Source organism: Mauremys mutica, chromosome 7 (genome assembly GCF_020497125.1).
Source record: "Mauremys mutica isolate MM-2020 ecotype Southern chromosome 7, ASM2049712v1, whole genome shotgun sequence".
Lineage (NCBI taxonomy): Eukaryota > Metazoa > Chordata > Testudines > Geoemydidae > Mauremys > Mauremys mutica.
The window spans coordinates 61,499,381-61,521,262 of record NC_059078.1 but is presented as its reverse complement, the minus strand read 5'-3'; the positions used below and the strand labels follow the sequence as shown (position 1 = coordinate 61,521,262).

The 21,882-nt window shown below is 44.9% G+C and overlaps 1 protein-coding gene across 3 annotated transcripts in view; it reads right to left on the bottom strand.

Moving 5' to 3' along the window:
* Positions 1-21,882, bottom strand: part of WDFY4 (WDFY family member 4) — a 285,705-nt gene that overhangs the window by 186,128 nt on the left and 77,695 nt on the right. For all 3 annotated transcript variants that reach the window (XM_045025801.1, XM_045025800.1, XM_045025802.1), the window contains 6 exons: positions 20,975-21,135; positions 18,873-19,325; positions 17,209-17,313; positions 13,494-13,684; positions 9,862-10,475; positions 2,595-2,688 (listed from right to left, as the gene is read on the bottom strand). In XM_045025801.1, coding sequence (XP_044881736.1) covers positions 2,595-2,688; positions 9,862-10,475; positions 13,494-13,684; positions 17,209-17,313; positions 18,873-19,325; positions 20,975-21,135 — 1,618 coding nt within the window. The remainder of the gene's footprint in view (positions 1-2,594; positions 2,689-9,861; positions 10,476-13,493; positions 13,685-17,208; positions 17,314-18,872; positions 19,326-20,974; positions 21,136-21,882) is intronic.

Sequence of the window (21,882 nt, the reverse complement as noted above, 5' to 3'; positions counted from 1 at the left end):
TGACCCTTGGGGAACACCACTAGTTACCCCTCTCCATTCTGAGAATTTACCATTAATTCCTACCCTTTGTTCCCTGTCCTTTAACCAGTTCTCAATCCATGAAAGGACCTTCCCTTTTATCCCATGACAGCTTAATTTACGTAAGAGCCTTTGGTGAGGGACCTTGTCAAAGGCTTTCTGGAAATCTAAGTACACTATGTCCACCGGATCCCCCTTGTCCACATGTTTGTTGACCCCTTCAAAGAACTCTAATAGATTAGTAAGACACGATTTCCCTTTACAGAAATCATGTTGACTATTGCTCAAGAGTTTATGTTTTTCTATGTGTCTGACAATTTTATTCTTTACTATTGTTTCAACTAATTTGCCCGGTACCGACGTTAGACTTACCGGTCTGTAATTGCCGGGATCACCCCTAGAGCCCTTTTTAAATATTGGCGTTACATTAGCTAACTTCCAGTCATTGGGTACCGAAGCCGATTTAAACGACAGGTTACAAACCTTAGTTAATAGTTCCGCAACTTCACATTTGAGTTCTTTCAGAACTCTTGGGTGAATGCCATCTGGTCCCGGTGACTTGTTAATGTTGAGTTTATCAATTAATTCCAAAACCTCCTCTAGTGATACTTCAATCTGTGACAGTTCCTCAGATTTGTCACCTACAAAAGCCAGCTCAGGTTTGGGAATCTCCCTAACATCCTCAGCCGTGAAGACTGAAGCAAAGAATCCATTTAGTTTCTCCGCAATGACTTTATCATCTTTAAGCGCTCCTTTTGTATTTTCATCGTCAAGGGGCCCCACTGGTTGTTTAGCAGGCTTCCTGCTTCTGATGTACTTAAAAAACATTTTGTTATTACCTTTGGAGTTTTTGGCTAGCCGTTCTTCAAACTCCTCTTTGGCTTTTCTTATTACACTCTTGCACTTAAGTTGGCAGTGTTTGTGCTCCTTTCTATTTGCCTGACTAGGATTTGACTTCCACTTTTTAAAGGAAGTCTTTTTATCTCTCACTGCTTCTTTTACATGGTTGTTAAGCCACGGTGGCTCTTTTTTAGTTCTTTTACTGTTTTTCTTAATTTGGGGTATACATTGAAGTTGGGCCTCTATTATGGTGTCTTTAAAAAGGGCCCACGCGACTTGCAGGGATTTCACTTTAGTCACTGTACCTTTTAACTTTTGTCTAACTAACCCCCTCATTTTTGTATAGTTCCCCCTTTTGAAATTAAAGGCCACAGTGTTGGGCAGTTGAGATGTTCTTCCCACCACAGGGATGTTGAATGCTATTGTATTATGGTCACTATTGCCAAGCGGTCCTGCTATAGTTACCTCTTGGACCAGCTCCTGCGCTCCACTCAGGATTAAATCTAGAGTCGCCTCTCCCCTTGTGGGTTCCCGTACCAGCTGCTCCATGAAGCAGTCATTTAAAGTATCGAGAAATTTTATCTCTGCATTTCTTCCTGAAGTGAAATGAATCCACACACTCCTGAACACACTGGGCTGTTTACAATCCAAATTGGATAGGAGCCAGGTGTCTGATCATTGTTCATTTGATGGCAGTTAGAGACCCACTCATCTGAAAAGCAGAGTTGTTAGCCCCAGGTGTCCCGGACAAAATGGGCGCCTTCTTCCGACTCTAGCTCAATCCCCCCTGCATTTACCAATGGATTTGATGTTCTTCCTGTACTAAAAACTGTTCTGTAAGCTGCTGCATGCCTCTGTTAAACAGCAGCCATATGCAGCCATATCCCTCCCTGTCTCCATTCTTGCTCTGGGAGGGAAATAAATTGTTGCTGACCAGAGGGTGCAGCTTATTCCCCCATCCCCTTGCACCTGATCAGATACTCTGGCCAGCTGGTAGAGGGAATGGAACCAAGGCTCCACCCAGCCACCCTCTTATTTGCTGTGGGGAGTATCCAGAGAGCAGCAGGGGCTGTGTTCTGCACCAGATCAAAACCCAATGGCACAGTCTAGCCCAGGGGTCGGCAACCTTTCAGAAGTGGTGTGCCAAGTCTTCATTTATTCACTCTAATTTAAGGTTTCACGTGCCAGTAATACATCTTAACGTTTTTAGAAGGTCTCTTTCTATAAGTCTATAATATATAACTAAACTATTGTCATATGTAAGGTAAATAAGGTTTTTAAAATGTTTAAGAAGCTTCATTTAAAATTAAATTAAAATGCAGAGCCCCCCCGGACCAGTGGTCAGGACCCAGGCAGCGTGAGTGCCACTGAAAATCAGCTCACGTGCCACCTTTGGCACACGTGCCACAGGTTGCCTACCCTTGGTCTAGCCAATGTGAGAGATCCTTTAATGTGAATGGTGCAATATAAATGCAAGTTTTATCAACCCACAGGGCACCGCTTTCCTAAATGTAAAGCCCCATTAATCCTGGTTCTATGATCACCCTGGAAAAAGAGTTCTTCTGTTCTTCTTGCCCCGATGAGCATGATGAACGATGGGCTATTTCTCTGCTAGTTATCTGGACTGATTTCAGTGATGCTTGTGTACAGGAATGAATGGTACTTACAGCATGGGCCAGGTCAAAGGGGTGAAGGAAAGAAAGACGGCTCAAAGCACCATCTAGATGGAGATTTACCTCAGGGTGTTCCTCCTTGTAGAGCTTTGGAAGCAGCCTCACCATGACACAGACAGCACCTGGATGTATAATGGCACAGTTTCCCCCTTCCAACCTGCAGGAAATAGATGGGAAGAAACTGTAACAGCATTGCTGACAAGATTACACAAGGTGAGCCAGTTCCCCAGTGGACAACCGCATTGTTCATTGCTTGCATTGACCAGGTTCAGTGCTAAAAAGTAAACCAATGGACCAGCAACCTGGGACGGCCAGAAACAGAACCACCACCAAGATGCACCCTGCTAGAAGCACCGAAAGGTACAACCAAAGCTCAAATCTGACCTCGTGGATCATGACCCTAAAGACACCCAGGTGTGCAGAGCCATTTTTCAAATGACTCTGACTTGAAGAATTTGCTCCATAAAGAGTAAACTACAAAAAGTCTCTGATGCCTCCAAAGGCAGTACCACATTCTCTGTTACTTGAGATCCAAGATCACAACCTAGGATCCAGCACTGAGCAAGATCTCTAGGATTCCCCAAACCAAGAGCAGCAAGTGGGGAAGGTACAGAGTGTGAATAAAATCAGAATGCCTTCCTGCGCAACTAAACCCTTCCCCAAACATCAAACCAACTCAGAACCTGCCTAGAGGGGGAGAAAGAGTTTGTGGTTATTTACTTTTCCCCACCATTTTTCATTTTTGCCACATGCCTCTGCCCATTCAGGGAGAGGAAAATGAAGCATCAAAATCCACAGGGAAGTCTGCTCACGCCACATTACTGGCTAGAAGAAGGACATTCCGGTAACATGAGAAGAGAGCTGCTTTTTCATGAGATTTCTAGCTCAGGCTTTGCAGGCTCAGGATGTTTGGAGAAACACAAATTTCTAGCTGAACCAAAGCTCCAGCCAGTTGAAAGATGTGGGCTGTACAGTATTATCAGATACACTGTCCTTTCCAATAGATCCTGGTGAATGAAACTCAGATAATATCTGACAGCACTAATTGGATGTGAAAGATAAAACAGCAAGCACTATCACACTGTGTAAAACAGAAAGAATAAATAACAGGATAGGAATAAAAAAGGCCTTTATATGAAACTAAAAGAGAATAATGTCTGTAATAAATATCTGTTTGCCATTTCCAGGAGCCAATACTAACAGACCAGTGCAAAGTGACTAACGTGGGACACTGCCCCACAGTGACCAATGACTATTACTGCACCCTCAAGGCAAATGCTGTCTTATTAAATAGCGCTTGCAGAAAAAAATTACTTGTTTGTTATTCTTTAAGCTTAATAAGTCAAATTCAGCTCCAGTGCGAATGGCTGCAATTCCACTGATTTTACATCTATACCAAGGAGGAATGTGGCTCCGATGTTTGATGGCTAAACAAGCAAGGAGACATGTTTTTTTTAAATAAACAAAGTTTGGGTGAAATCCTGGCCCCACTGACATCAAGGGCAAAACTCCCCTTAAATTCAATGGGGCCTGGGTTCCATTATTTGTAGTTTTCACTCTTTAGCTGTGTTCGTATGGCCAAATTCATCTGCTGCATAAGGCTGTTGAAATCAAGGGAATTTGTTACACCAGGGAGAAAGTGAGCCCCTTGTGTTTGGGGATCTTATGACACCGAACATGTCGGCAAAACTGCAAGAGAGACAACGTCAAGCAGTGTCACCAACTGTCACCATTCTATAAATATGTGGTGCCTTTCTTAAAGCCCCAGCTCCTGGAGTCCTGTGATTACATGAGAAACTCAGCTTGCATTTAAAAAAGAAAGATGTTTCTAGCCCTCATGGTTGTAGAGAAAAGCTGGAAAACCAGCCCCTGTTAGGCTCAAACACTAGGAGGTAAATAAAAAAAGAGCTAAATCCATGATTTTTAAAAATGTTAAGCCTCTCTCTTGATTTTAAGAGGCTGACTTATGATTTCTGAATGCTTTGGGTTGACAATGCTGTCCAAGTGCCCAGCCAGTGCCATAATTATGGATGGGCTAGAGCACAAAGAAGAACCAGCTTGAATCTCTGCCTGTCCCTGAACTGCACCTTCAAGGGCAGCATAGAACCCCCACTCCCCATGATTTTCCAATGGGCCCCACCCACTTCCTTCCCCACAATCATCCAAGAGACCTGTTGTGATTATTGGACTTACAAAGTTACCCTAAACTCAGCTGTAAAAAGTACATGAACGTTCATAAGATGTTACAATAACCATGAAAAATAGGTAAAGTTATTTTCAGTAAATGACTATTGTAATAGGTGCAACAAAACCAGATGGAGAAACTCTACAAGTCCAATGAAAATGGCTACTGATATAAATCAAAGCACTGTGGTGAGATCAGATCTGGTAAAAAAAAAAAATTAAAAAAAATTGGGAACAAAGTTACTGTGCCAAGCTGGGCCTTATAGAAATGGGTTTAATTGGTGGACAAAATAATGAGGACAAAATATTCCATCCCTTTTACTCCTTTTTGGGGTTCTTAAGAAGAGACTTTGAGGGGTTAAAAAAAAAGGAATTCATTTCCTCTCCTCCCCTCATCTCCCAACCTGCCAGCACTGCAACTCATCTTGACCCACCTAAGGGACTTTCTTCCTGACAGGAAGCCGGCTGGCCTTGCTCTTGCTTAATGAACTTTGTTTTCACCTGTGAGTGCTGAAAGTCATCTCATTAGGACATCCACTCAGCCCATCAGTGGGGAGATCGAACTACCAGCACCACAAAGGCTCCTGAGATCAATGTTCCCTCTAATTTTTGACAGGCCGTGTGTGCAAAAAATTTCTTCTGTGCAAATTTTTGTGCTTCTGTGCAAATTTGTGTGTTTCACCGTGTGCACGGTGTTTCGGATCTGTGTGCACGCAGCTTAGAGGGAACAATGCCTGAGATCCTATATTATATTCCCTTGTTGTGTGACTGTCTCGCCCTGCCATTTCTTTCCTCCTATCCTCTCTCACTCTCTTGGCTTTTCATTGAATCCTGAAGTCAACTATTCTGTGTTCATCCAAACCTGCCTCGTCTAAGGAGAAAGAATCCAACCAGACCACAACCCTGACCAGACCGTAACTAACCAGGGGTCAAAGCTGCAGGCGTCGTGGTCAACTTGCCAGCCAAAGCATCCACTCATAACTAACCAGCGGTCCAGGGTTCCAAAAACATCAACACAAGCTGTATTTCTCCCATCTTTTCTATCCTGTCTCTCCTCCTCCTTGGGTTTGTCTGCTTGTTAACAGCAGGATAAGTGAATGCCCTCTACACACCAGGGTGGAATAAAATTAACCCTTTGCTTTTCATCAAGGGAAAGTTGTTCTGAAAATAAAAGACACTGATATTCTGACTCCAAAAGGAAACAGATTTTGAGAAGGTCTGACTACGTTTGTTTTGCACAATCAATCACTCAAAGTTTCAATAGAAATACTAGTTTTAACTTCATGTGTTAAATCAATAAAGTTTCAATTTGAATTAAAGTTTTTTGGGTGTTTGCCACGTAAACAAGGAAAACCCTGAACCGTAGGGTTGCCCTGGAGTCTCCAGGAATTAAAGATTAATCTTTAATTAAAGATTATGTCATGGGATAAAACTGCCAGGAATGCTTCCACCAACCTTGACAACCCTACCAGCCTATCACTGTTTAACGTTGGACAGCGAAAGGGTTTATAAACACCTTTAACTCTTTAAGTCTTTCAGAGCAATTTCAGTACAACACCTACCTACCTCCCCCATGATCTTCCAATAGGCCCCAGGCCATCTCCTCTCTCCCCAATGATCTTCCAAAAGGCCCCATCTCCCTCCCTGCCATACTCCAATAAGCCAGAGCTCCCTCCCCACTACTATCCTGTGAAAGGCCCTGTCTTCCTCTCCCCACTGCATGGCCCTGTCCGAGGCCATCAGGTGCCATCACATTGTTGATCCCAAATCCAGTCAGGAGGCACCGCTATTTAAAACTAAGAGAGGGGGCGCTGGGGACAAAGTGAGCTGCCCCATTGAAGCTGAAGAGCCATTAAGCACAGTGAGCCTATGGAAAGGCAGTTGCTGCCGCCATTCTGCAGCAGGGGGCAATCTGGTTCCCAGAGATCAGCCTCCATTAAAACAGCTTGCGGCAAAATATTCTCTCTAATCACAGGAACGCAAGAGGGAGGGCGCCCGTCTGTCATACAAATCACTTTAGGCATTTGCACTGGAGCGAGAAACCCCCCTCATCTTCTCACAGGCCATAGCCAGTGGATGGAACTGTGGAGTGGTTTCAAAGGAGTTTGTCCTCACTCAAAGAGGCTGCACTTCAGATGAGATTGAAGAGCCCATTCCTGCATGGCCCTGTACTCTGTATAATCATTTACAGTAGGGCAAAGCAGGCATGGAGCAGGGATGGCTCTAGCTTCTTTGATGCCCCAAGCACGGCAGGCAGGCTGCCTTCGGCGGCATGCTTGCAGGAGGTCCACCGGTCCCGCGGCTTTGGCTTACCCACCACCGAATTGCTGCAGAATCCGCGGGACTGGCGGACCTCCCACAGGCGCGCTGCTGAAGGCAGCCTGACTGCCACCCTCGCAGGGACTGGCAGGGCGCCCCCCGCGGCTTGCCACCCCCAGCATGCGCTTGGAGCGCCGGTGCCTGGAGCGGCCGCGGACATGGAATACTACCAGCGGGATTTCACACCCACTGGGCACACAGGGAAGTGACTGCACAAGTCACCAGGCCCTTGGACTTCATCCCCTCCTTTCCCCAGGCACCTACTTTTCACTAACTTTTCAGTACTCGCCTGCAGGTTGGGGCCTCACAGGTAACGCATGGTTGTTACACATTGGTTCCCACTATACAGGGCCAGCTTCAGGCACCGGTTAAGGAAGCAGGTGCCTGGGGCGGTCAATAGAAAGGGGCAGCGCTCCGTCCGTTATTGGGGCGGCACAGCCCGGTGTGCGGCAGCAATTCGGCGGCAGGTCCTTCACTCCCTCTCTTCCTCTTCGGCTGCAGCTCAATTGGGTTTTTCTTTTTTCTCTCTTTTTTTTTCCACCGCTTGGTGCGGCAAAAAAGCTGGAGCCGGCCCTGCCACTATAGACCTGCCCAGCCTAGTAGAGCACCGGGGGCTGCAGCCTCTCACGGGGAAGTGTGAAGAGGGAGAAGCAGCTAAGGGGAAGCTGCAGGTTATCAGGAAAGCCAACCGTGTGCACTGGATTTCCCATGCCTATTTGCAGAGCATTCAATGCTGATGCCTAGGCAGTGGCAGTGAAAGCTTCCTCACTCTCTTTGCAAGCCTCCTGGCTGCTGAGCTCAGCTCCCTCCTCTGCTGATGCCTCTGGCTAACATGGCTCTGCTCATGTCTCCAGGCACCATCTCCTCAGGGCACAAGAGGGCTCAAAAAGCTGGGGCACCCAAAACCAGAGGCCACTTGTATCTCACTGATCCAGCCAGAGTCCCATAATACAACCCCACAGTTCCTGACTCAGTCCCTGGAAGGCAGTACTAGAGAGGGGTCGAAGTAGGGCTTTGCCCCGGGGCACCTTTCAGGCCTAGTATCCTGGAGTAAGCATTCTAGGCCTTCACTCTCATAAGGGAACCTAACTACAGGCTGGTGGATCTCATTGGGAAAAATATATCATCTGCGATATCAGGGCGGGGGATGGGGGACTGTCCATTGTCCTGCTGTCATCCAGCCAGAGCTGTTTCCTCATGCCTCCTGGTTGCCAGTCACTCCTCCTGTCCCCTGCTGCTGCCAGTCCCTGCTTGGCTCTCTCTGCTTCTCACCCAGCCTCTGCCCCAGGTCAGCCCGCTGCCCAGCCTGAGCGAGCCCCCTGCCTGCTGACCCAAGTCCCTCCAAGTTTCTCCTGGGCCAAGGGAAGAACACTAGTGAATGTGCCGCTCAGCATATTCACCACAGCATTTCATCTGAACTAGCTAGCCCATCGCCAGGTGGAATCCCATCTTCAGTACAAACCGGGGTGTTCAGGAAGCATCTCTTGTGACCTGCTTTGAAGCCATTCTGACAGCTGGCCAAGGAAAACTACAAGGATTTTTCACACAGCTTCAGATAATGCCCAGATGAATCACGGCAGGCCAAATGCTGAGGTGCTAACCCAGTCTGCATTTAGCATTTACTCGACCAAGATTCCTATTAACTTCAACAAGCGTTTCCTATGAGTCAGGACGTCAAGGTTTGGCCTTCAAATGCAACTTAGTCATTTTCCTTCTTTAAAAGATAGCTGGAGATGCCTCCATGGTGACATGGCCAGATCTGTAATCCTCTGTCGCTTGGATTCTAGCTCCAACCAGAAATACAGTGAATAGTATGTAAGAGCACAGGGAGATCTGAGCTGCAGCCAGGGACACAGGAAACTGCCAGAGATTTCCCCTGTCTCTTAAGGGAAGAAATGTAAACATTGTGGGAAGGCACTACTTAATAAAAGATACCCAGAAACACAGATCTGACCTTCCAAGTGCTGTGGAAATCTCCCGGCCTTCCTTGAATGTCTTCCCTGACCTTCTTGCCTTGATATATATAAAATGAGGCAGACAGCATGGCTGCTTCCTTCATTTTTCCAGTACAGGGCATTTGAAGTAAATAGTGATTTAGGCCTATTTACATTGCACCCAGTGATTGGAGGCAATCTTCTATCCCATTGCTGGAGTCAATATTGATTTGGGTGGTTTTGAGCAGAGGCTAAAAAATAGTTTTCAAATTCCAGTGACCTATAGCCTCTCTCTGGTACTTGATCAAAGAGACAGGATCATTCTGAAAGCTCACCCAGTATATAATCTAGAGCCCAGGGATAAGACAAAAAGCTCTCATAGCCCCTTGTCCCACTGAACCAAACAATTGTGTGCAGTTCTGTAGCCCTGTTGGTCCCAGGATATTAGAGAAGCAAGGTGGGTGAGGACATATCTTTTATTGGACCAACCTCTGTTGGCAAAAGAGACAAGCTTGTCCCTACTTTGTCCCTCTGAAGTCAAACACTGACATTTATGCTGCAATGTTCGCGGTCATTCACCTTTTATAAAGTAGCATTGTCTGCCTGCTAGAGCACAGGCCTGGGAGTGTGGACTCCTCAGCTTGATTCCTGACCCTCTCACTGACTCACTGTGTGACCTGGGGCAAGTCACACCACCTCTGGGCCTTGGTTGATGACCACTCTCCCTGTAAAATGCAGATAATACTATCAGCCTGCAGCTCAGGGGGCTTTGTCAGGCTTATTTCACTACTACATGTAAAATACTGTGGGCTCCTCAGTGACACCAGAAAACACCCAAATATTACTGCTCTTGGATACTGGGGTCTTTCTATAATAAAGAATCAAAGACCTACCTGTCTTCAGGGTCTGCCCATGCCCTGTAATCAGAGGCAGGTAATTTATTCTCCAGTGGTTTGAAGCTAGTACCATGCTCCTCCTGTTGATCTAGTTGTCCCTTCTGAACATCCCATGGTGGTTCTTCTGCAGCAGGCTTTATCTCCAGGAAGCAGCTGTCCAGATGCAGGGTCCCTTTGATCATATGGTCAAGGAAACTCAGAATCCGTATGCAACTCTTGAGCCATGCTGGGAAAGGTTCTGACGAGTACAAGGCTGCGTTCAAGAACTCTGCAAACTTCCTTCCTTTCTCAAGCTGCACAGGGACTTGCTGGCTCCCCTGTGTCCAGAAGCAGCCGAGTGAGCCGAGATCCTCTGCCAGCTTCTCAAAGAGGCCATTCCTTTGGAAGAAGTCACTGTTGATGGGGTCCAGGTGCAGGGCAGCGGCTATCCCCTGAAGCGTGTACAAAACAAGCTCCAGGATGAGGCTATGCTCCGTAGCTGCCCACGGCCCTGACGGCGGGTCCTGTAATGCACCTTCCATGTCAGAGAGAAGAGACAGGAGTCCATTGAATCCACTGCATGTTCTGAAAGCCGAATGGCACTTGGGGTTCTCCAGGATCCTCAGGAGAGACTGCGGCATTAGAGAGGAGGGAGACAAAGCAAGCGTTTAACCTCACGTCACATAAGGTAGGTACCAAGTTGGACTAGACAATGCTCTCAGAATTTTGATTTCACTGACATTTCAATTGTTGATCAAAAATGCGGGGGGAAAGGAGGAATGACATTTTTGCAAACCTTTCTTGCCTGTTTTTCAACCACCTCAAACATCAGGGAATTTAACATGTTTTCTGAAGCCATCTATGCAGGCAGCCCTGAGGCTCGGGGATGGGGCTTACAAGGCTCCAAGCTAGCGGGCAAAGTTCTAGTCCGAAACACTGCCGGTCGTTAGCCTGTTTGGCCAAAGCAGAGACCAGGAGCAGTCAACTTCCAGGGGAAGGGAGGCTTCATGCTGCTCTTACAGGGAACTCTAGGTCAACAGCACTAGAAGAGGTGCCCCCACTGCTTGCCCCTGCAGCCAGAGTATATCTGCTTTACTGATGGGGGCAGTCCTCCTGACTCATAAAGACCCCCTGGTGAGGTGGGGTGGGTTGCCCCAGAGCACTGGGGCTTGGAGTGAATACCCAATGGAGGTGCATGAGGCAGTTCACCCCATCTCTGAGCTGTCACTTCAGGTTGTCTGCAGATGCAGGCAGAGCTCACTGCAGCAGAGACATTGCTCATGGTTGTGAGCTTTTCTTCACAACCAGGAGGGCTAGAAACCTACTTTTGTCTAAAAGTGAGAGCTGAGATTTCAGCGTAATCTCCTCACTCAAGGAGACAGGACTATAGACGTGGGCCCACAGTGCCTAGGCCTTAAACCAGCCCGGAGCATTCCACATACCTTAGAGCAGAGATTATTTTAAAATAGTTTAAGCAAAACTTCTAGAGGCTGATGGGACTTTTCCAATAGCATCTACCAATGGCTACAACCAATGTATTGAAAAATATTCCACATTCAACTGGCACAGATAGAGTGACCATACAGAGCCATAACAGCTCATCAGATGTTAACCAGAACCCATTCTGCTCAAAACCAGCAACATAACATGGTCCAAAAGATACTTCAGAGAGTAAGTTCTCCTAGCACTAAACTAGCAATAACAGTTTCCTGTCTCCCAGGGACAAACACAGTTAATGCTTGTACAGCATTTTGGAGACAAAAAGCGCTGAGGGTCTGATCCAAAGGCCACGCATGTCAGTAGGAGTCTTTCAGTGATTTCAATGGACTTTGTATCAGGCTATAAATGAGTGCTATGTATCACTGCATGTATTTAAAATCTAAACCATTCCACTGTAAGTCAGAGATACTTTGGACCTGATTCAGGCCTCACTTACACTGGAATAATCTGAGTGTAAAAATCAGTGAGAGAAGAATGAGGCCCAGTTATTTGCATCTAACCCATCCCTAACTTTTCTTCCTTGTGCAATTTATTAAATGCAGAAGCCACAAGAGATAAACAGGGGTAACACACTTGGGATTTGGGTTTGTCTCTTGCTACTTTGAAGAACACTAAACCTTATGTTGGCTGAGAGTCATACAGAAAAGCCTCTCAAATCAAATGAGAGGCTTAATTCCAAATCCACTGAAGAAAAGCATTTCTATCATAAATCTCTCTCTATAACAGGAGCTAGTACTATGAGAAAGGGCTTGCCAGAACTGTAGGAAGGGGGACTTTATTACTGTCATTCAATTTCGCATGATAATGTATCAAACCAGGCACAGACTCCTGAACAGGGAGTAAATTTAATAAGTTGGAGTTGAAGTTATCAGGATGGCTTTGACACATTTCAGGAAAGGTCAGCAGTAACAACATTTTCTCCGGCTCTAACTCGGTTACAATTTAATCGCCTATGAGTTAGTATTCCTCTGTCTTGAATCTATACAACTGGATGCCTGCTGGAAACCCCTAACTCAGTTATAGCTAACAGAATTTATTTCACATTCCATTATTTGTTATTCCTCATAATTGTCCACATGCCACTCTGGAATACGGGAGAGCTAATCACATTTGGGCTCGCAGTTTAACAGCTAAATATATATTAGCAAATCAATCTGAATTTGTGCATAACACAATCGCAGTCCCAAAGGGCACAGATAATAAATTCATTTGCTTACATTATGTTTTAACATGGTTATCATTTGTCAGAATTAGACATCAAAGCTGCATTTGTTCTCATATCAGTTCGGGAGCTGCACTTAACTTCTCCACAAACTACAGCAAAAGTTTGTTTGCTCAGGTCAGAGCAACGAGCTTTGTCCCCTGGTTTGTCAGATTGTTTTAATGAGCACAGTTACTGTGCCACAAAGACTAGCTGCTGCATTAGCAGCTAAGAGGGGACTTCAAATAAGGCCAGCTAATGAGCGTGGAAAGCAATCCCAGATTAATGCTCACAATGCTGCTGCTTTCTAGTTTGCCAACCAAGGGCCTAATCCAGAGTAAATCATTGGGGTTCTTTCCATTTACTTTAATGGATTTTTGATCAGGCCGCTAGGAATACATTAGAGAATATGAGTAAATTTCTTTCCATCCCCTTTATCACCTTCTCTCCAACTGAAACCAGATCCTTTTCTGATTTACCCTGGTATATGTGAGCAATGACCCCATTGAGGTCAATGGAGTTACACCTCTGCAAATGAAACCTGAATCAAGCCATTTGTTTCATCCCCACACCCAACTCAGCTGCTACCTTTACCCTCTTCTACTTCCTCTCACTTCCTCTTTGTAAGTCTCAGCTTCCTCTCCCATCTGTCTCTCTTTTCTCCTTCTGCTGCAGCTGTACTCAACAATATGTAAACTTCAATTCTGTAGCCATTATTTCTCCATTATACATCTATTTTAACTCTCTAAAGCATTTTGCAAGACATTAGGGAGTGTCTGTGCACACACCGATGATTAAAACACTCAGTGACTAGCATCCAAACAACCTTAACTCTGCCCCTGCATTTGATTTCACTTTCCTGCTGGTAATGAGGCTGGGAGCCACCAGCCATCTAAACCAGGCATATTCAGAGTAGACAACGAAGCAAATGGGAAGCAATGTTAATCACCTTCAGCAAGTCCAGTTTCAGGTACAGCTCCCCTTGAGTGGAAGAGCAGAGGGCCCCAATAATTATGCTCATGTACTCTTCGGTGTTGATGACTGACAGCTGCTCCAAGATACAGAGGGTATCACTTCGGTAGCACTCATCATCCAGAAATATCTTGATGTATGGTACCATCCCATAATCTTTTATAACAACTGGGAATCAATCAGATGCCATTTGTTAGTTCAATTGGTGCCCATATAACTGAGCATGGTTTATGTCCAATCACAATATGGGTTTGAACACAGAGGCAAATTTTCCATGTCAACTGTGCACTATCACAAGGCTCCAACTGCACACACCTAGTGTGTGTGTGCGCAAGTATCCAGTTTGTGTGCACAAATCAGTTACTAGTGCCAGCACATAACCGGTCTAGTGTCTAAGTGGATATGTAGATACCTGGAAACAGGTACCATGTAAGAAAATCCAGTAGAATGGATGGCTGTGTTATTTTCCCCGGTCTACAACTAAGTCATTGTATAAATCATCCCAGATTTCACTACAGAGTAGGTGACTAGGGACAAATTAGGGATTACTGGGGGAAGGGTTCACTCATACAAAATATGTATGTCTTTAAAATATTTCCTTCTTTGCATCTAGTGAATAGAGCACTAGACCAGGACTCAGGAGACCTGGGTTCTATTTCTGACTCAGCTGCTCGGTGACTTTAGGCAAGTCACTTCATCGCTCTGTGCCTCAGTTTCTCCTCCCATCCTTTTTGCCTATTTAGACCAAGATCTTACAGGCAGGGCCTATTGCTCAGTGTTTGTACAGTACCTAGCATAATGGGGCCCAGATCTCAGCTGGGACATGCAAGCTAGGGTGACCAGATGTCCCAATTTTATAGGGACAGTCCCGATTTTGGGGTCTTTTTCTTATATAAGCGCCTATTACCCCCCACCCCCTGTCCTGATTTTTCACACTTGCTGTCTGGTCACCCTAATTCAAGCACTACTGTAATACAATTAAACATGTTGTAACAATGTCTGAACTATTAAGAGAAACTCAAAAGGAAACGAACCTTTAAAATGAAGAGGAAGTTTTCCTCTTGGCCTAGTGGATTATGGGGGTTTTCACGCTGCTGCTCTGAAGTATGTAATAATGTAATGAAATTTAACATCCATGGGAGGGGGGATACCAAAGAAGCCCCCACCACAGTAGCATTTAAGTTCAAAAAGGGGAACTATACAAAAATGAGGAAGCTAGTTAAAGGAAAATTAAAAGGAACAGTCACAAGAATGAAATGCTGGCAAGCTGCATGGAAACTTTTTAAAAACACCATCATAAAGGTTCAAATTAAATGTATACCCCCAATTAAAAAAAAATGTAAGAGGATAAAAAAAATGCCCCCATGGCTAGACAACAGAATAAAAGAAGTGGTTAGAGGCAAAAAGGCATCCTTTAAAAATTGGAAGTCAAATCCTACCGAGGAAAACAAAGGAGCATAAACTCTGGGAAGTCAAGTGTGAAAGTATAATCAGGAAGGCCAAAAAAGAATTTGAAAAGCAACTAGCAAAAGACACAAAAACTAAACAGAAAAAAAAATTACATACATCAGAATCAGGAAGCCTGCCAAATAATCAGTGGGGCCACTGGAGGCTCAAGGTGCTAAAGGAGCACTCAAGGGACAAGGCCATTGTGGAGAAGCTAAATGAATTGTTTGCAACCATCTTCACTGCAGAGGATGTGAGGGAGGTTCCTATACCTGAGCCATTCCCTTTAGGTGACATATCTGAGGAACTGTCCCAGATTGAGGTGTCAGAAGAGGAGATTTTGGAACAAATTGATAAACTAATAACTAAACACCAGGACCAGATGATATTCACCCAAGAGTTCTGAAGGACCTCAAATGTGAAATTACAGAACTACTAACTGGTGTATAACGCAGCACTTAAATCAGTGTCTGTACCAGATGACTGGAGGATAACTATTGTAATGTGGATTTTTTTAAAAAGGCTCCAGAGGCGATTCTGGCAATTAGAGGCCAGTTAGCCTAATTTCAGTACCAGACAAATTGGTTGAAACTATAGTAAAGAACGGATTTATCAGACGCATAGATGAACTCAATTTCTTGAGGAAGAGTCAACACAACTTTTGTAAGGAAAATCATGCCTCACCAATCTATTAGAATCCTTTGTAAGGGTAAAGAAATATGTGGACAAGGATGAACCAGTGGACCTGGGCTTTCAGAGAGCCTTTGACAAGGTCCCTCACCAAAGGCTCTTAAGCCAAGTAAGCAGTCATGGGATTAGAGGGAAGGTCCTCTTATAAATCAGTAACTGGTTAAAAGACAGGAAATAAAGGGCAGGAATAAATGGACAGTTTTCACAGTGCAGACATAGATACAAGTGTCTCCCAAGAATATGTACTGGAACCAGTGCTGTTCAATATATTCATAAATGATCTTGAAAAATGGGTAAACAGTGAGGTGGCAAAATTTGCAGACAATACCAAATTACTCAAGATAATTAAGTCCAAAGCAGACTGTGAAGAGTTATAAAGTGATCTCACAAAACTGGATGACTAGGCAACAAAATGGCAAATGAAATTCAATGTTGATAAATTCCAAGTAGTATACATTGGAAAACATAATCCCAATTATATATACAAAATGATAAGTTCTAAATTAGCTTTTACCACTCAAGAAAGAGATCTTGGAATCATTGTGGATAGTTCTCTGAAAACATCTGTTCAGCATGCAGCGGCAGTCAAAAAAACAGAATTTTAGGAATCATTAGGAAAGGGACAGATAATAAGGCAGTATCATAATGCCCCTATATACATCCACGGTGTACTCACATCTTGAACACTGAGCACAGTTCTAGTCTCACTATCTCAAAAAAGGTACATTGGAATTGGAAAAACTACAGGAAAGTGCAACAAAAATGATTAGCAGTTTGGAACAGCTTCCATATGAGGAAAGACTAATAAGACTGGGACTTATCAGCTTGGAAAAGAGACAGCTAAGAGGGGGATATAATAGAGGTCTGTAAAATCATGACTGGTGTAGAGAAAGTGAATAAAGAAGTGTTATTTATTCCTTCATGTAACATAAGGACCAGGAGTCACCCAATGAAAATAATAGGTAGCAGGTTTAAAACAAACAAAAGGAAGTACTTCTTCACACAAGGCACAGTCAACCTCTGGGACTTGTTGTCAGGGGATGTTGTGAAGGCCAAAACTATAATAAGGTTTTAAAAAGAACTAGATACGTTCATGGAGGATAGGTCCATCAATGGCCATTAGCCAAGACGGTCAGGGATGCAACCCCATGCTCTGGGTGTCTCTAAGTCTCTGACTGCTAGATGCTGGGACTGGACAACAGAGGATGGATCACTCAATAACTGCAGTGTTCTGTTAATTCCCTCTGAAGCATCTGACACTGGCCACTGTCAAAAGGCACGATACTGGGCTAGATGGACCATTGGTCTGATCCAGTATGGCCATTCTTATGTTCTTACACATTAGGTATTGGCAACAGCTGGAAGACGGGAGCCAGAGTAGATGGACCAATGGCCTGATGCAATATGGCCATTGCTACATTCCTGGCTATCCAACATGATTTCTGAATAAAACATACAAACAGAAGGGAGTCGGATGCTCATTATGCTGTACCCAGGCCATCTAATACCAAGTATCACGGAGGTGATGCTGTGACAGTTGAAACATCTTCTCTTACCAGCGTTCCTCACAGATCCCAGGACAAGGGCAGCAACCATCTTCAGCATCACACAGGTTAGCTCTTTCTCAGTGCCTTGCTCGAGACAGGGTGCTTGGGTCCCAGCTGCATATACAAAACAAAGGAGAGTTCCCCCCAAATATCCCACAAGACACCTGGTTACTGGTAACTAGAATTCCTCTCAGCACAAGTGTTCAGCAAATACGACTCCCATGAATGCTGGCACAGTCTACATGAAACCTACAGCACCTGATAAAATACTGAGAGAGAGGAAGGATGGTCCAATAGTCAGGGTGCTAACCTGGAACTCTGGAGACCTGGGGTCAATACCTTTGCTTTGCTACAGACTTCCTGTGTGACCTTGGCTAAGCCACTTAGTCTCTCTGCACCTCAGTTGCCCATCTGTATAATGGGAATAATGGCTCTGCTCTACCACACTGGGATGCTGTGAGTATAATACAGTAAAGACTGTGAGGTGCTCAGACAGTATGGTAAAGGGACCTATGATAGATATGTCCATATTGTCTTTTCAGCTAGCAGAATAATCAGAACCTCCTTCCATTCCTAGACAAGACTCTTCATTAAGGCACAGGGCTCATGTCAGTGACTTAAGGATGAAAATACATTAAAGAATATAGTAGTGATCAAAAACCAAATTGTTACTAACCAGGAAATTCAGAATTAAGGTGATACTTAAAAGGATGCCAAACATTTTAAAGTCTGAAAACGCATCATTAAAGCACCCAAACAACCTTAACTCTGCCCCTGCAGCGAAGCCAGCGTCTAACCTTCCTGTCAGTGTTCCTTTTGTACCTAGAGTCTGGCTCCCCTGTCTAGAACAGATGCTTCTAGTTTGGCCAATTAAGAGGGGCTATAAAAGCACCTGAGGCTATAAAAAGCCAGGCAGTCAGTAAGGAAGAGGGAGCAGGAACAGCAGTAAGTTCCCTTGGAGAGGCTGCCACAGTCCCCTGGGAGGAGGGGCAGTGAGGAAAAGGGGCTCTGGGGGAGAGCCCTGGGAGGCAGTGCTCAGTCAATCGAGTACTGCAGTGAGCCCTAAGCAGGAAGGACTGAGAGAAGCAGAGGGGAAAACCCCCAGGGAGCCAAGGACACACCCATGTTGTTTTCCTCTCTGTTTGGAAAATAAAACTGTGCCTAGGAAGAGACTCTGGGAGTGGCCGTGGGTGCTCCGGGGACCTTGCTGTGACCACAATGAGATAACCTGAGCCTGATTTTCAGAGAGGCTGAGTGCTGCAGCTCCCAGTGACTAACTGGAAATGAGAATTGTCAGCACCTGTGAAAGTCAACCCCAGGCTCTCAAGTTGGGCTCCCAAGGAACCCAAAGTGAGACGCTAATTTTGGTAACTTGGGCCGACTTTTTAATGGCTGCCACTGGAGACAAAACTGCTGAGAGAGGTTAAGTCCTGTGGTTGATGCATAGCCCATAAGCTGCATCATATGATGAGTGGAACAGGAGAAATTCAGATTTCAGGAGGGAACTAGTTTGGTGTGGCATCAGCAGCTCAGGAATTTAAGCCAGGGCCAGGCAGCTTCCATACAAACTAGCACCTTGGTGTGTAATACTGGCCTTTCTACACGCTCAGTGTAGATCTCTTTCCTACAACTCTGCCTGCCCCACCACTCATTGCTAATGAAACAAGCTGTACCTGTCTTCCTCAGGATCTTGGCTTGCTTCCTCAGCTGAGTCAGCAGCTGGCCCAAGAGCCCAGAGTCTCTGAATACGTCAGTGAAGAGCAAGTCCCTCTTGGTGATGCTGTGAAGGCACCGCAGAGCAGCTATGGTGCAGGACGGCACCAAGTTCTCCTTTATTAAACACTCAACCTTCTTTAGGATTTCATGCGGGATGTAGGACAGTTCTAGCACCACTGATTCCACCAGCTGGAAGAACTGTATCTGAACCAGGTGCGGTTTGAGGGGGATGATGTCAGTGAACTGCGAGATGGGCTGTAGTGTCCATTCCAGGAGGAAGAAGTTCATTGTGTCCCAGGCCCACATGGTTTTTATAGCCAGTAAGATTCTCCTACAGAGGTGCAGGTCGCTGGTTTTCTGGAAGATGGACTGCAACACCTGAAAAGCCTGGAGGTTTTTCACTGTCATTCCTGAGAAACAGAAATCAAGCCAGATCATTTTAACCACTCTTATTTCAAGCCCAATACAGATTCCCTATCTGCACTATTAAGGCATACCTAAGAGCACAAGTCAGACAGATCCAATCTCAGCAAGTATTGGAGCATAGGGGAACAGGGGAAAAGTGGGAACACCCCTCTCCTGATCGTCCTCAGGACCCAGAACTGTGCAGGGGTGACCCACAACATAACTTTATGCAGTACCCCAACTCCCCTGAGCCACGTGGGCTTGGGGAAGAAAAATTTCCAGGGAGGAGCCGGCCCCAGGGTCCAGAGAAACTGAAGTTGGAAGGAGCAGGCACAAGAGCAGGAAGGACTGGCAGGCATGGCGGATGCCGTGAAAGTGTTTTCTACAGGTCTGACTCCAGACATTCTCTGTCCTGTGCTGACTTGCTGTTTGCTCCTGGCCCCTCCTGCCTTCTAATCCCCAGTCTCTGCACCTCGGCCTCACTCCACTTCCCCTCCATAGCCTCTTTTCCCTTGCCCTGTCCCACTCCCTCCCTCCCCTGGTGTCTCGGCTTAGCTAGTCCCCTCCCAACCAAACCCCACTCCACAAAATTTAAACAAAAACAAAAATAATGATGCCAGCATGGTGCTGGGAAACCATCCCACTAATCCCTCTGTAGGTTCTACCCCTTTCTCCACGCTGGGCCTGTCTTGTCTATTTAGACTGTAAGCTGTTCAGATCAGGGACATTGTGGGTAGTGCAATTGTGGGTGGTCCACAGGCAGTACCAAATTATTACTCAGAACAGGTAAAAAACTGCGTTTAGAGACAATAGAAATGTTTTGAATGGAAAATCCTCATTGCAAAGCTACCCCTTTCTTACAACGTCAGCATTTTTTTAATGAAAAATTGTTGGTTTGCTACGTTTTCATCAAATTTTCCATGTATCCTTTTAGGTCCCACATCTTGCAAACACTTACACATCTGTATAAGTCCCCACTGGGATGCCTTGGGACTGTACAGTTAAGACTTAGATATAAGAACGTTTTCAAAAGTGATTTTTTTTTAAACAGTCCCACTACGTGACTATGCTGATAGAATAATTTGGGTTTTTTTATATTTCTCATTGTAAAATGAGGTGGTTTTTTTGATAAGCACAGTTTGTGATTTTTTTAAAGAAATATTGTAAATGATTTTGAACATTTACATGATATTTTGCCCATTTGCCAGCCAGCTGTACTGACTGTGTTATCCATGCCATGTGGGTTATGGCACCTCTCCACTGCAGCTGCCAGTGTGAACGGTAGCGTGTGTAGATGTACCCCTTCTAGCTGTACTCTAGTTAGCTTGCTAAAAATAAAAGTGAGGATGCAGTGCCTAGGCCTCAGCACCGGCTGCACAAGCATGTACGTACCCCGGGGGCGTCAGGCGGCCTGTGCAACCCACGCTGAATCCCACATCACACAGATCTCACTTCTATTCTTAGCAAACTAGCAGCCATTAAACCAGACATGAGCTGCCGTTCATACCCCTGGTCACAATGTAGATGTAACCTTAGCACTGCAGAGGCACACATGCAATCATGTACCTTTTCTTCTGTCATGCCCATGCTGTGCATAATGGTTTATTTTCCCATGCTAAGCCCACACTAATATTTGTATGTGTATATACAGTACCAGAGGATTGTCTCTGTTCAAAATCAAAGTGCGGTAGCTGAGGATGTGTAATGTTGCCAGAAACTTTCAGTTCAGTTTTCCCACAGACTGTGAGGCAAGTCAATAGATCCAGCACCTCTTCGACATGGTGGTCTCCTTCACTGTGCAGAGATCCCTCCCACCTAAAAACAAAGAGCGGGGTATGTAGTCATATGCTTGTGGCTCAGTAATATTTACAATAACCAGGTCCTTTTATGAACCCATTCTACAGGGACACCAGATACTGAAGTAATTTCTCACTTTTCTCCCTCCCCCAGACCCTTCCGCCACAGTAATCTGTTATGCTTTCTGTTGCACTGATTGGACGACTGATTGAACTGAATTGTTCTCCGGGTAATCTGACAGTTTGACTAACTCCACAGTTGGATCAGGGGAAGAACTACAAACTGAACCAGATCATCAAAAGGATGAGGTCAATAAGTCACTGCAAAAGAGGAAACTAGCCAATATTGAAATTAAGTCCCATTACATGTACCACTAGAAATGCAATCCACAGCACCAGTTGAAAAAGGGGAAATTTTTCACAAAAAATATATCCTGATTTTTTGGGTCAAAATTAACAAATTTATAATTTTAAAAACAAATCAAAATTTGGAATATTTCAGACAGCTCTAGAAATCCAACTCAGAATGTTAGCCCTGTACTTAAAAATAAAATAAAAAAGGAAACACAATTAGCAAAATATAAACCATAAACATATATAATTCTTTAGTTTCTACAAAACTGCCTGAGATTTACAGACCCATGGGCCCACTGAAAGGGGAAGACATTGTTTAATCTGAGATGTGTGTTATCCATATGGGATTAGACACATGGCTAGTGCACTGAAGTCTCTGTTAAACTATAGGCTGGTTCCAAACATTTCCCAG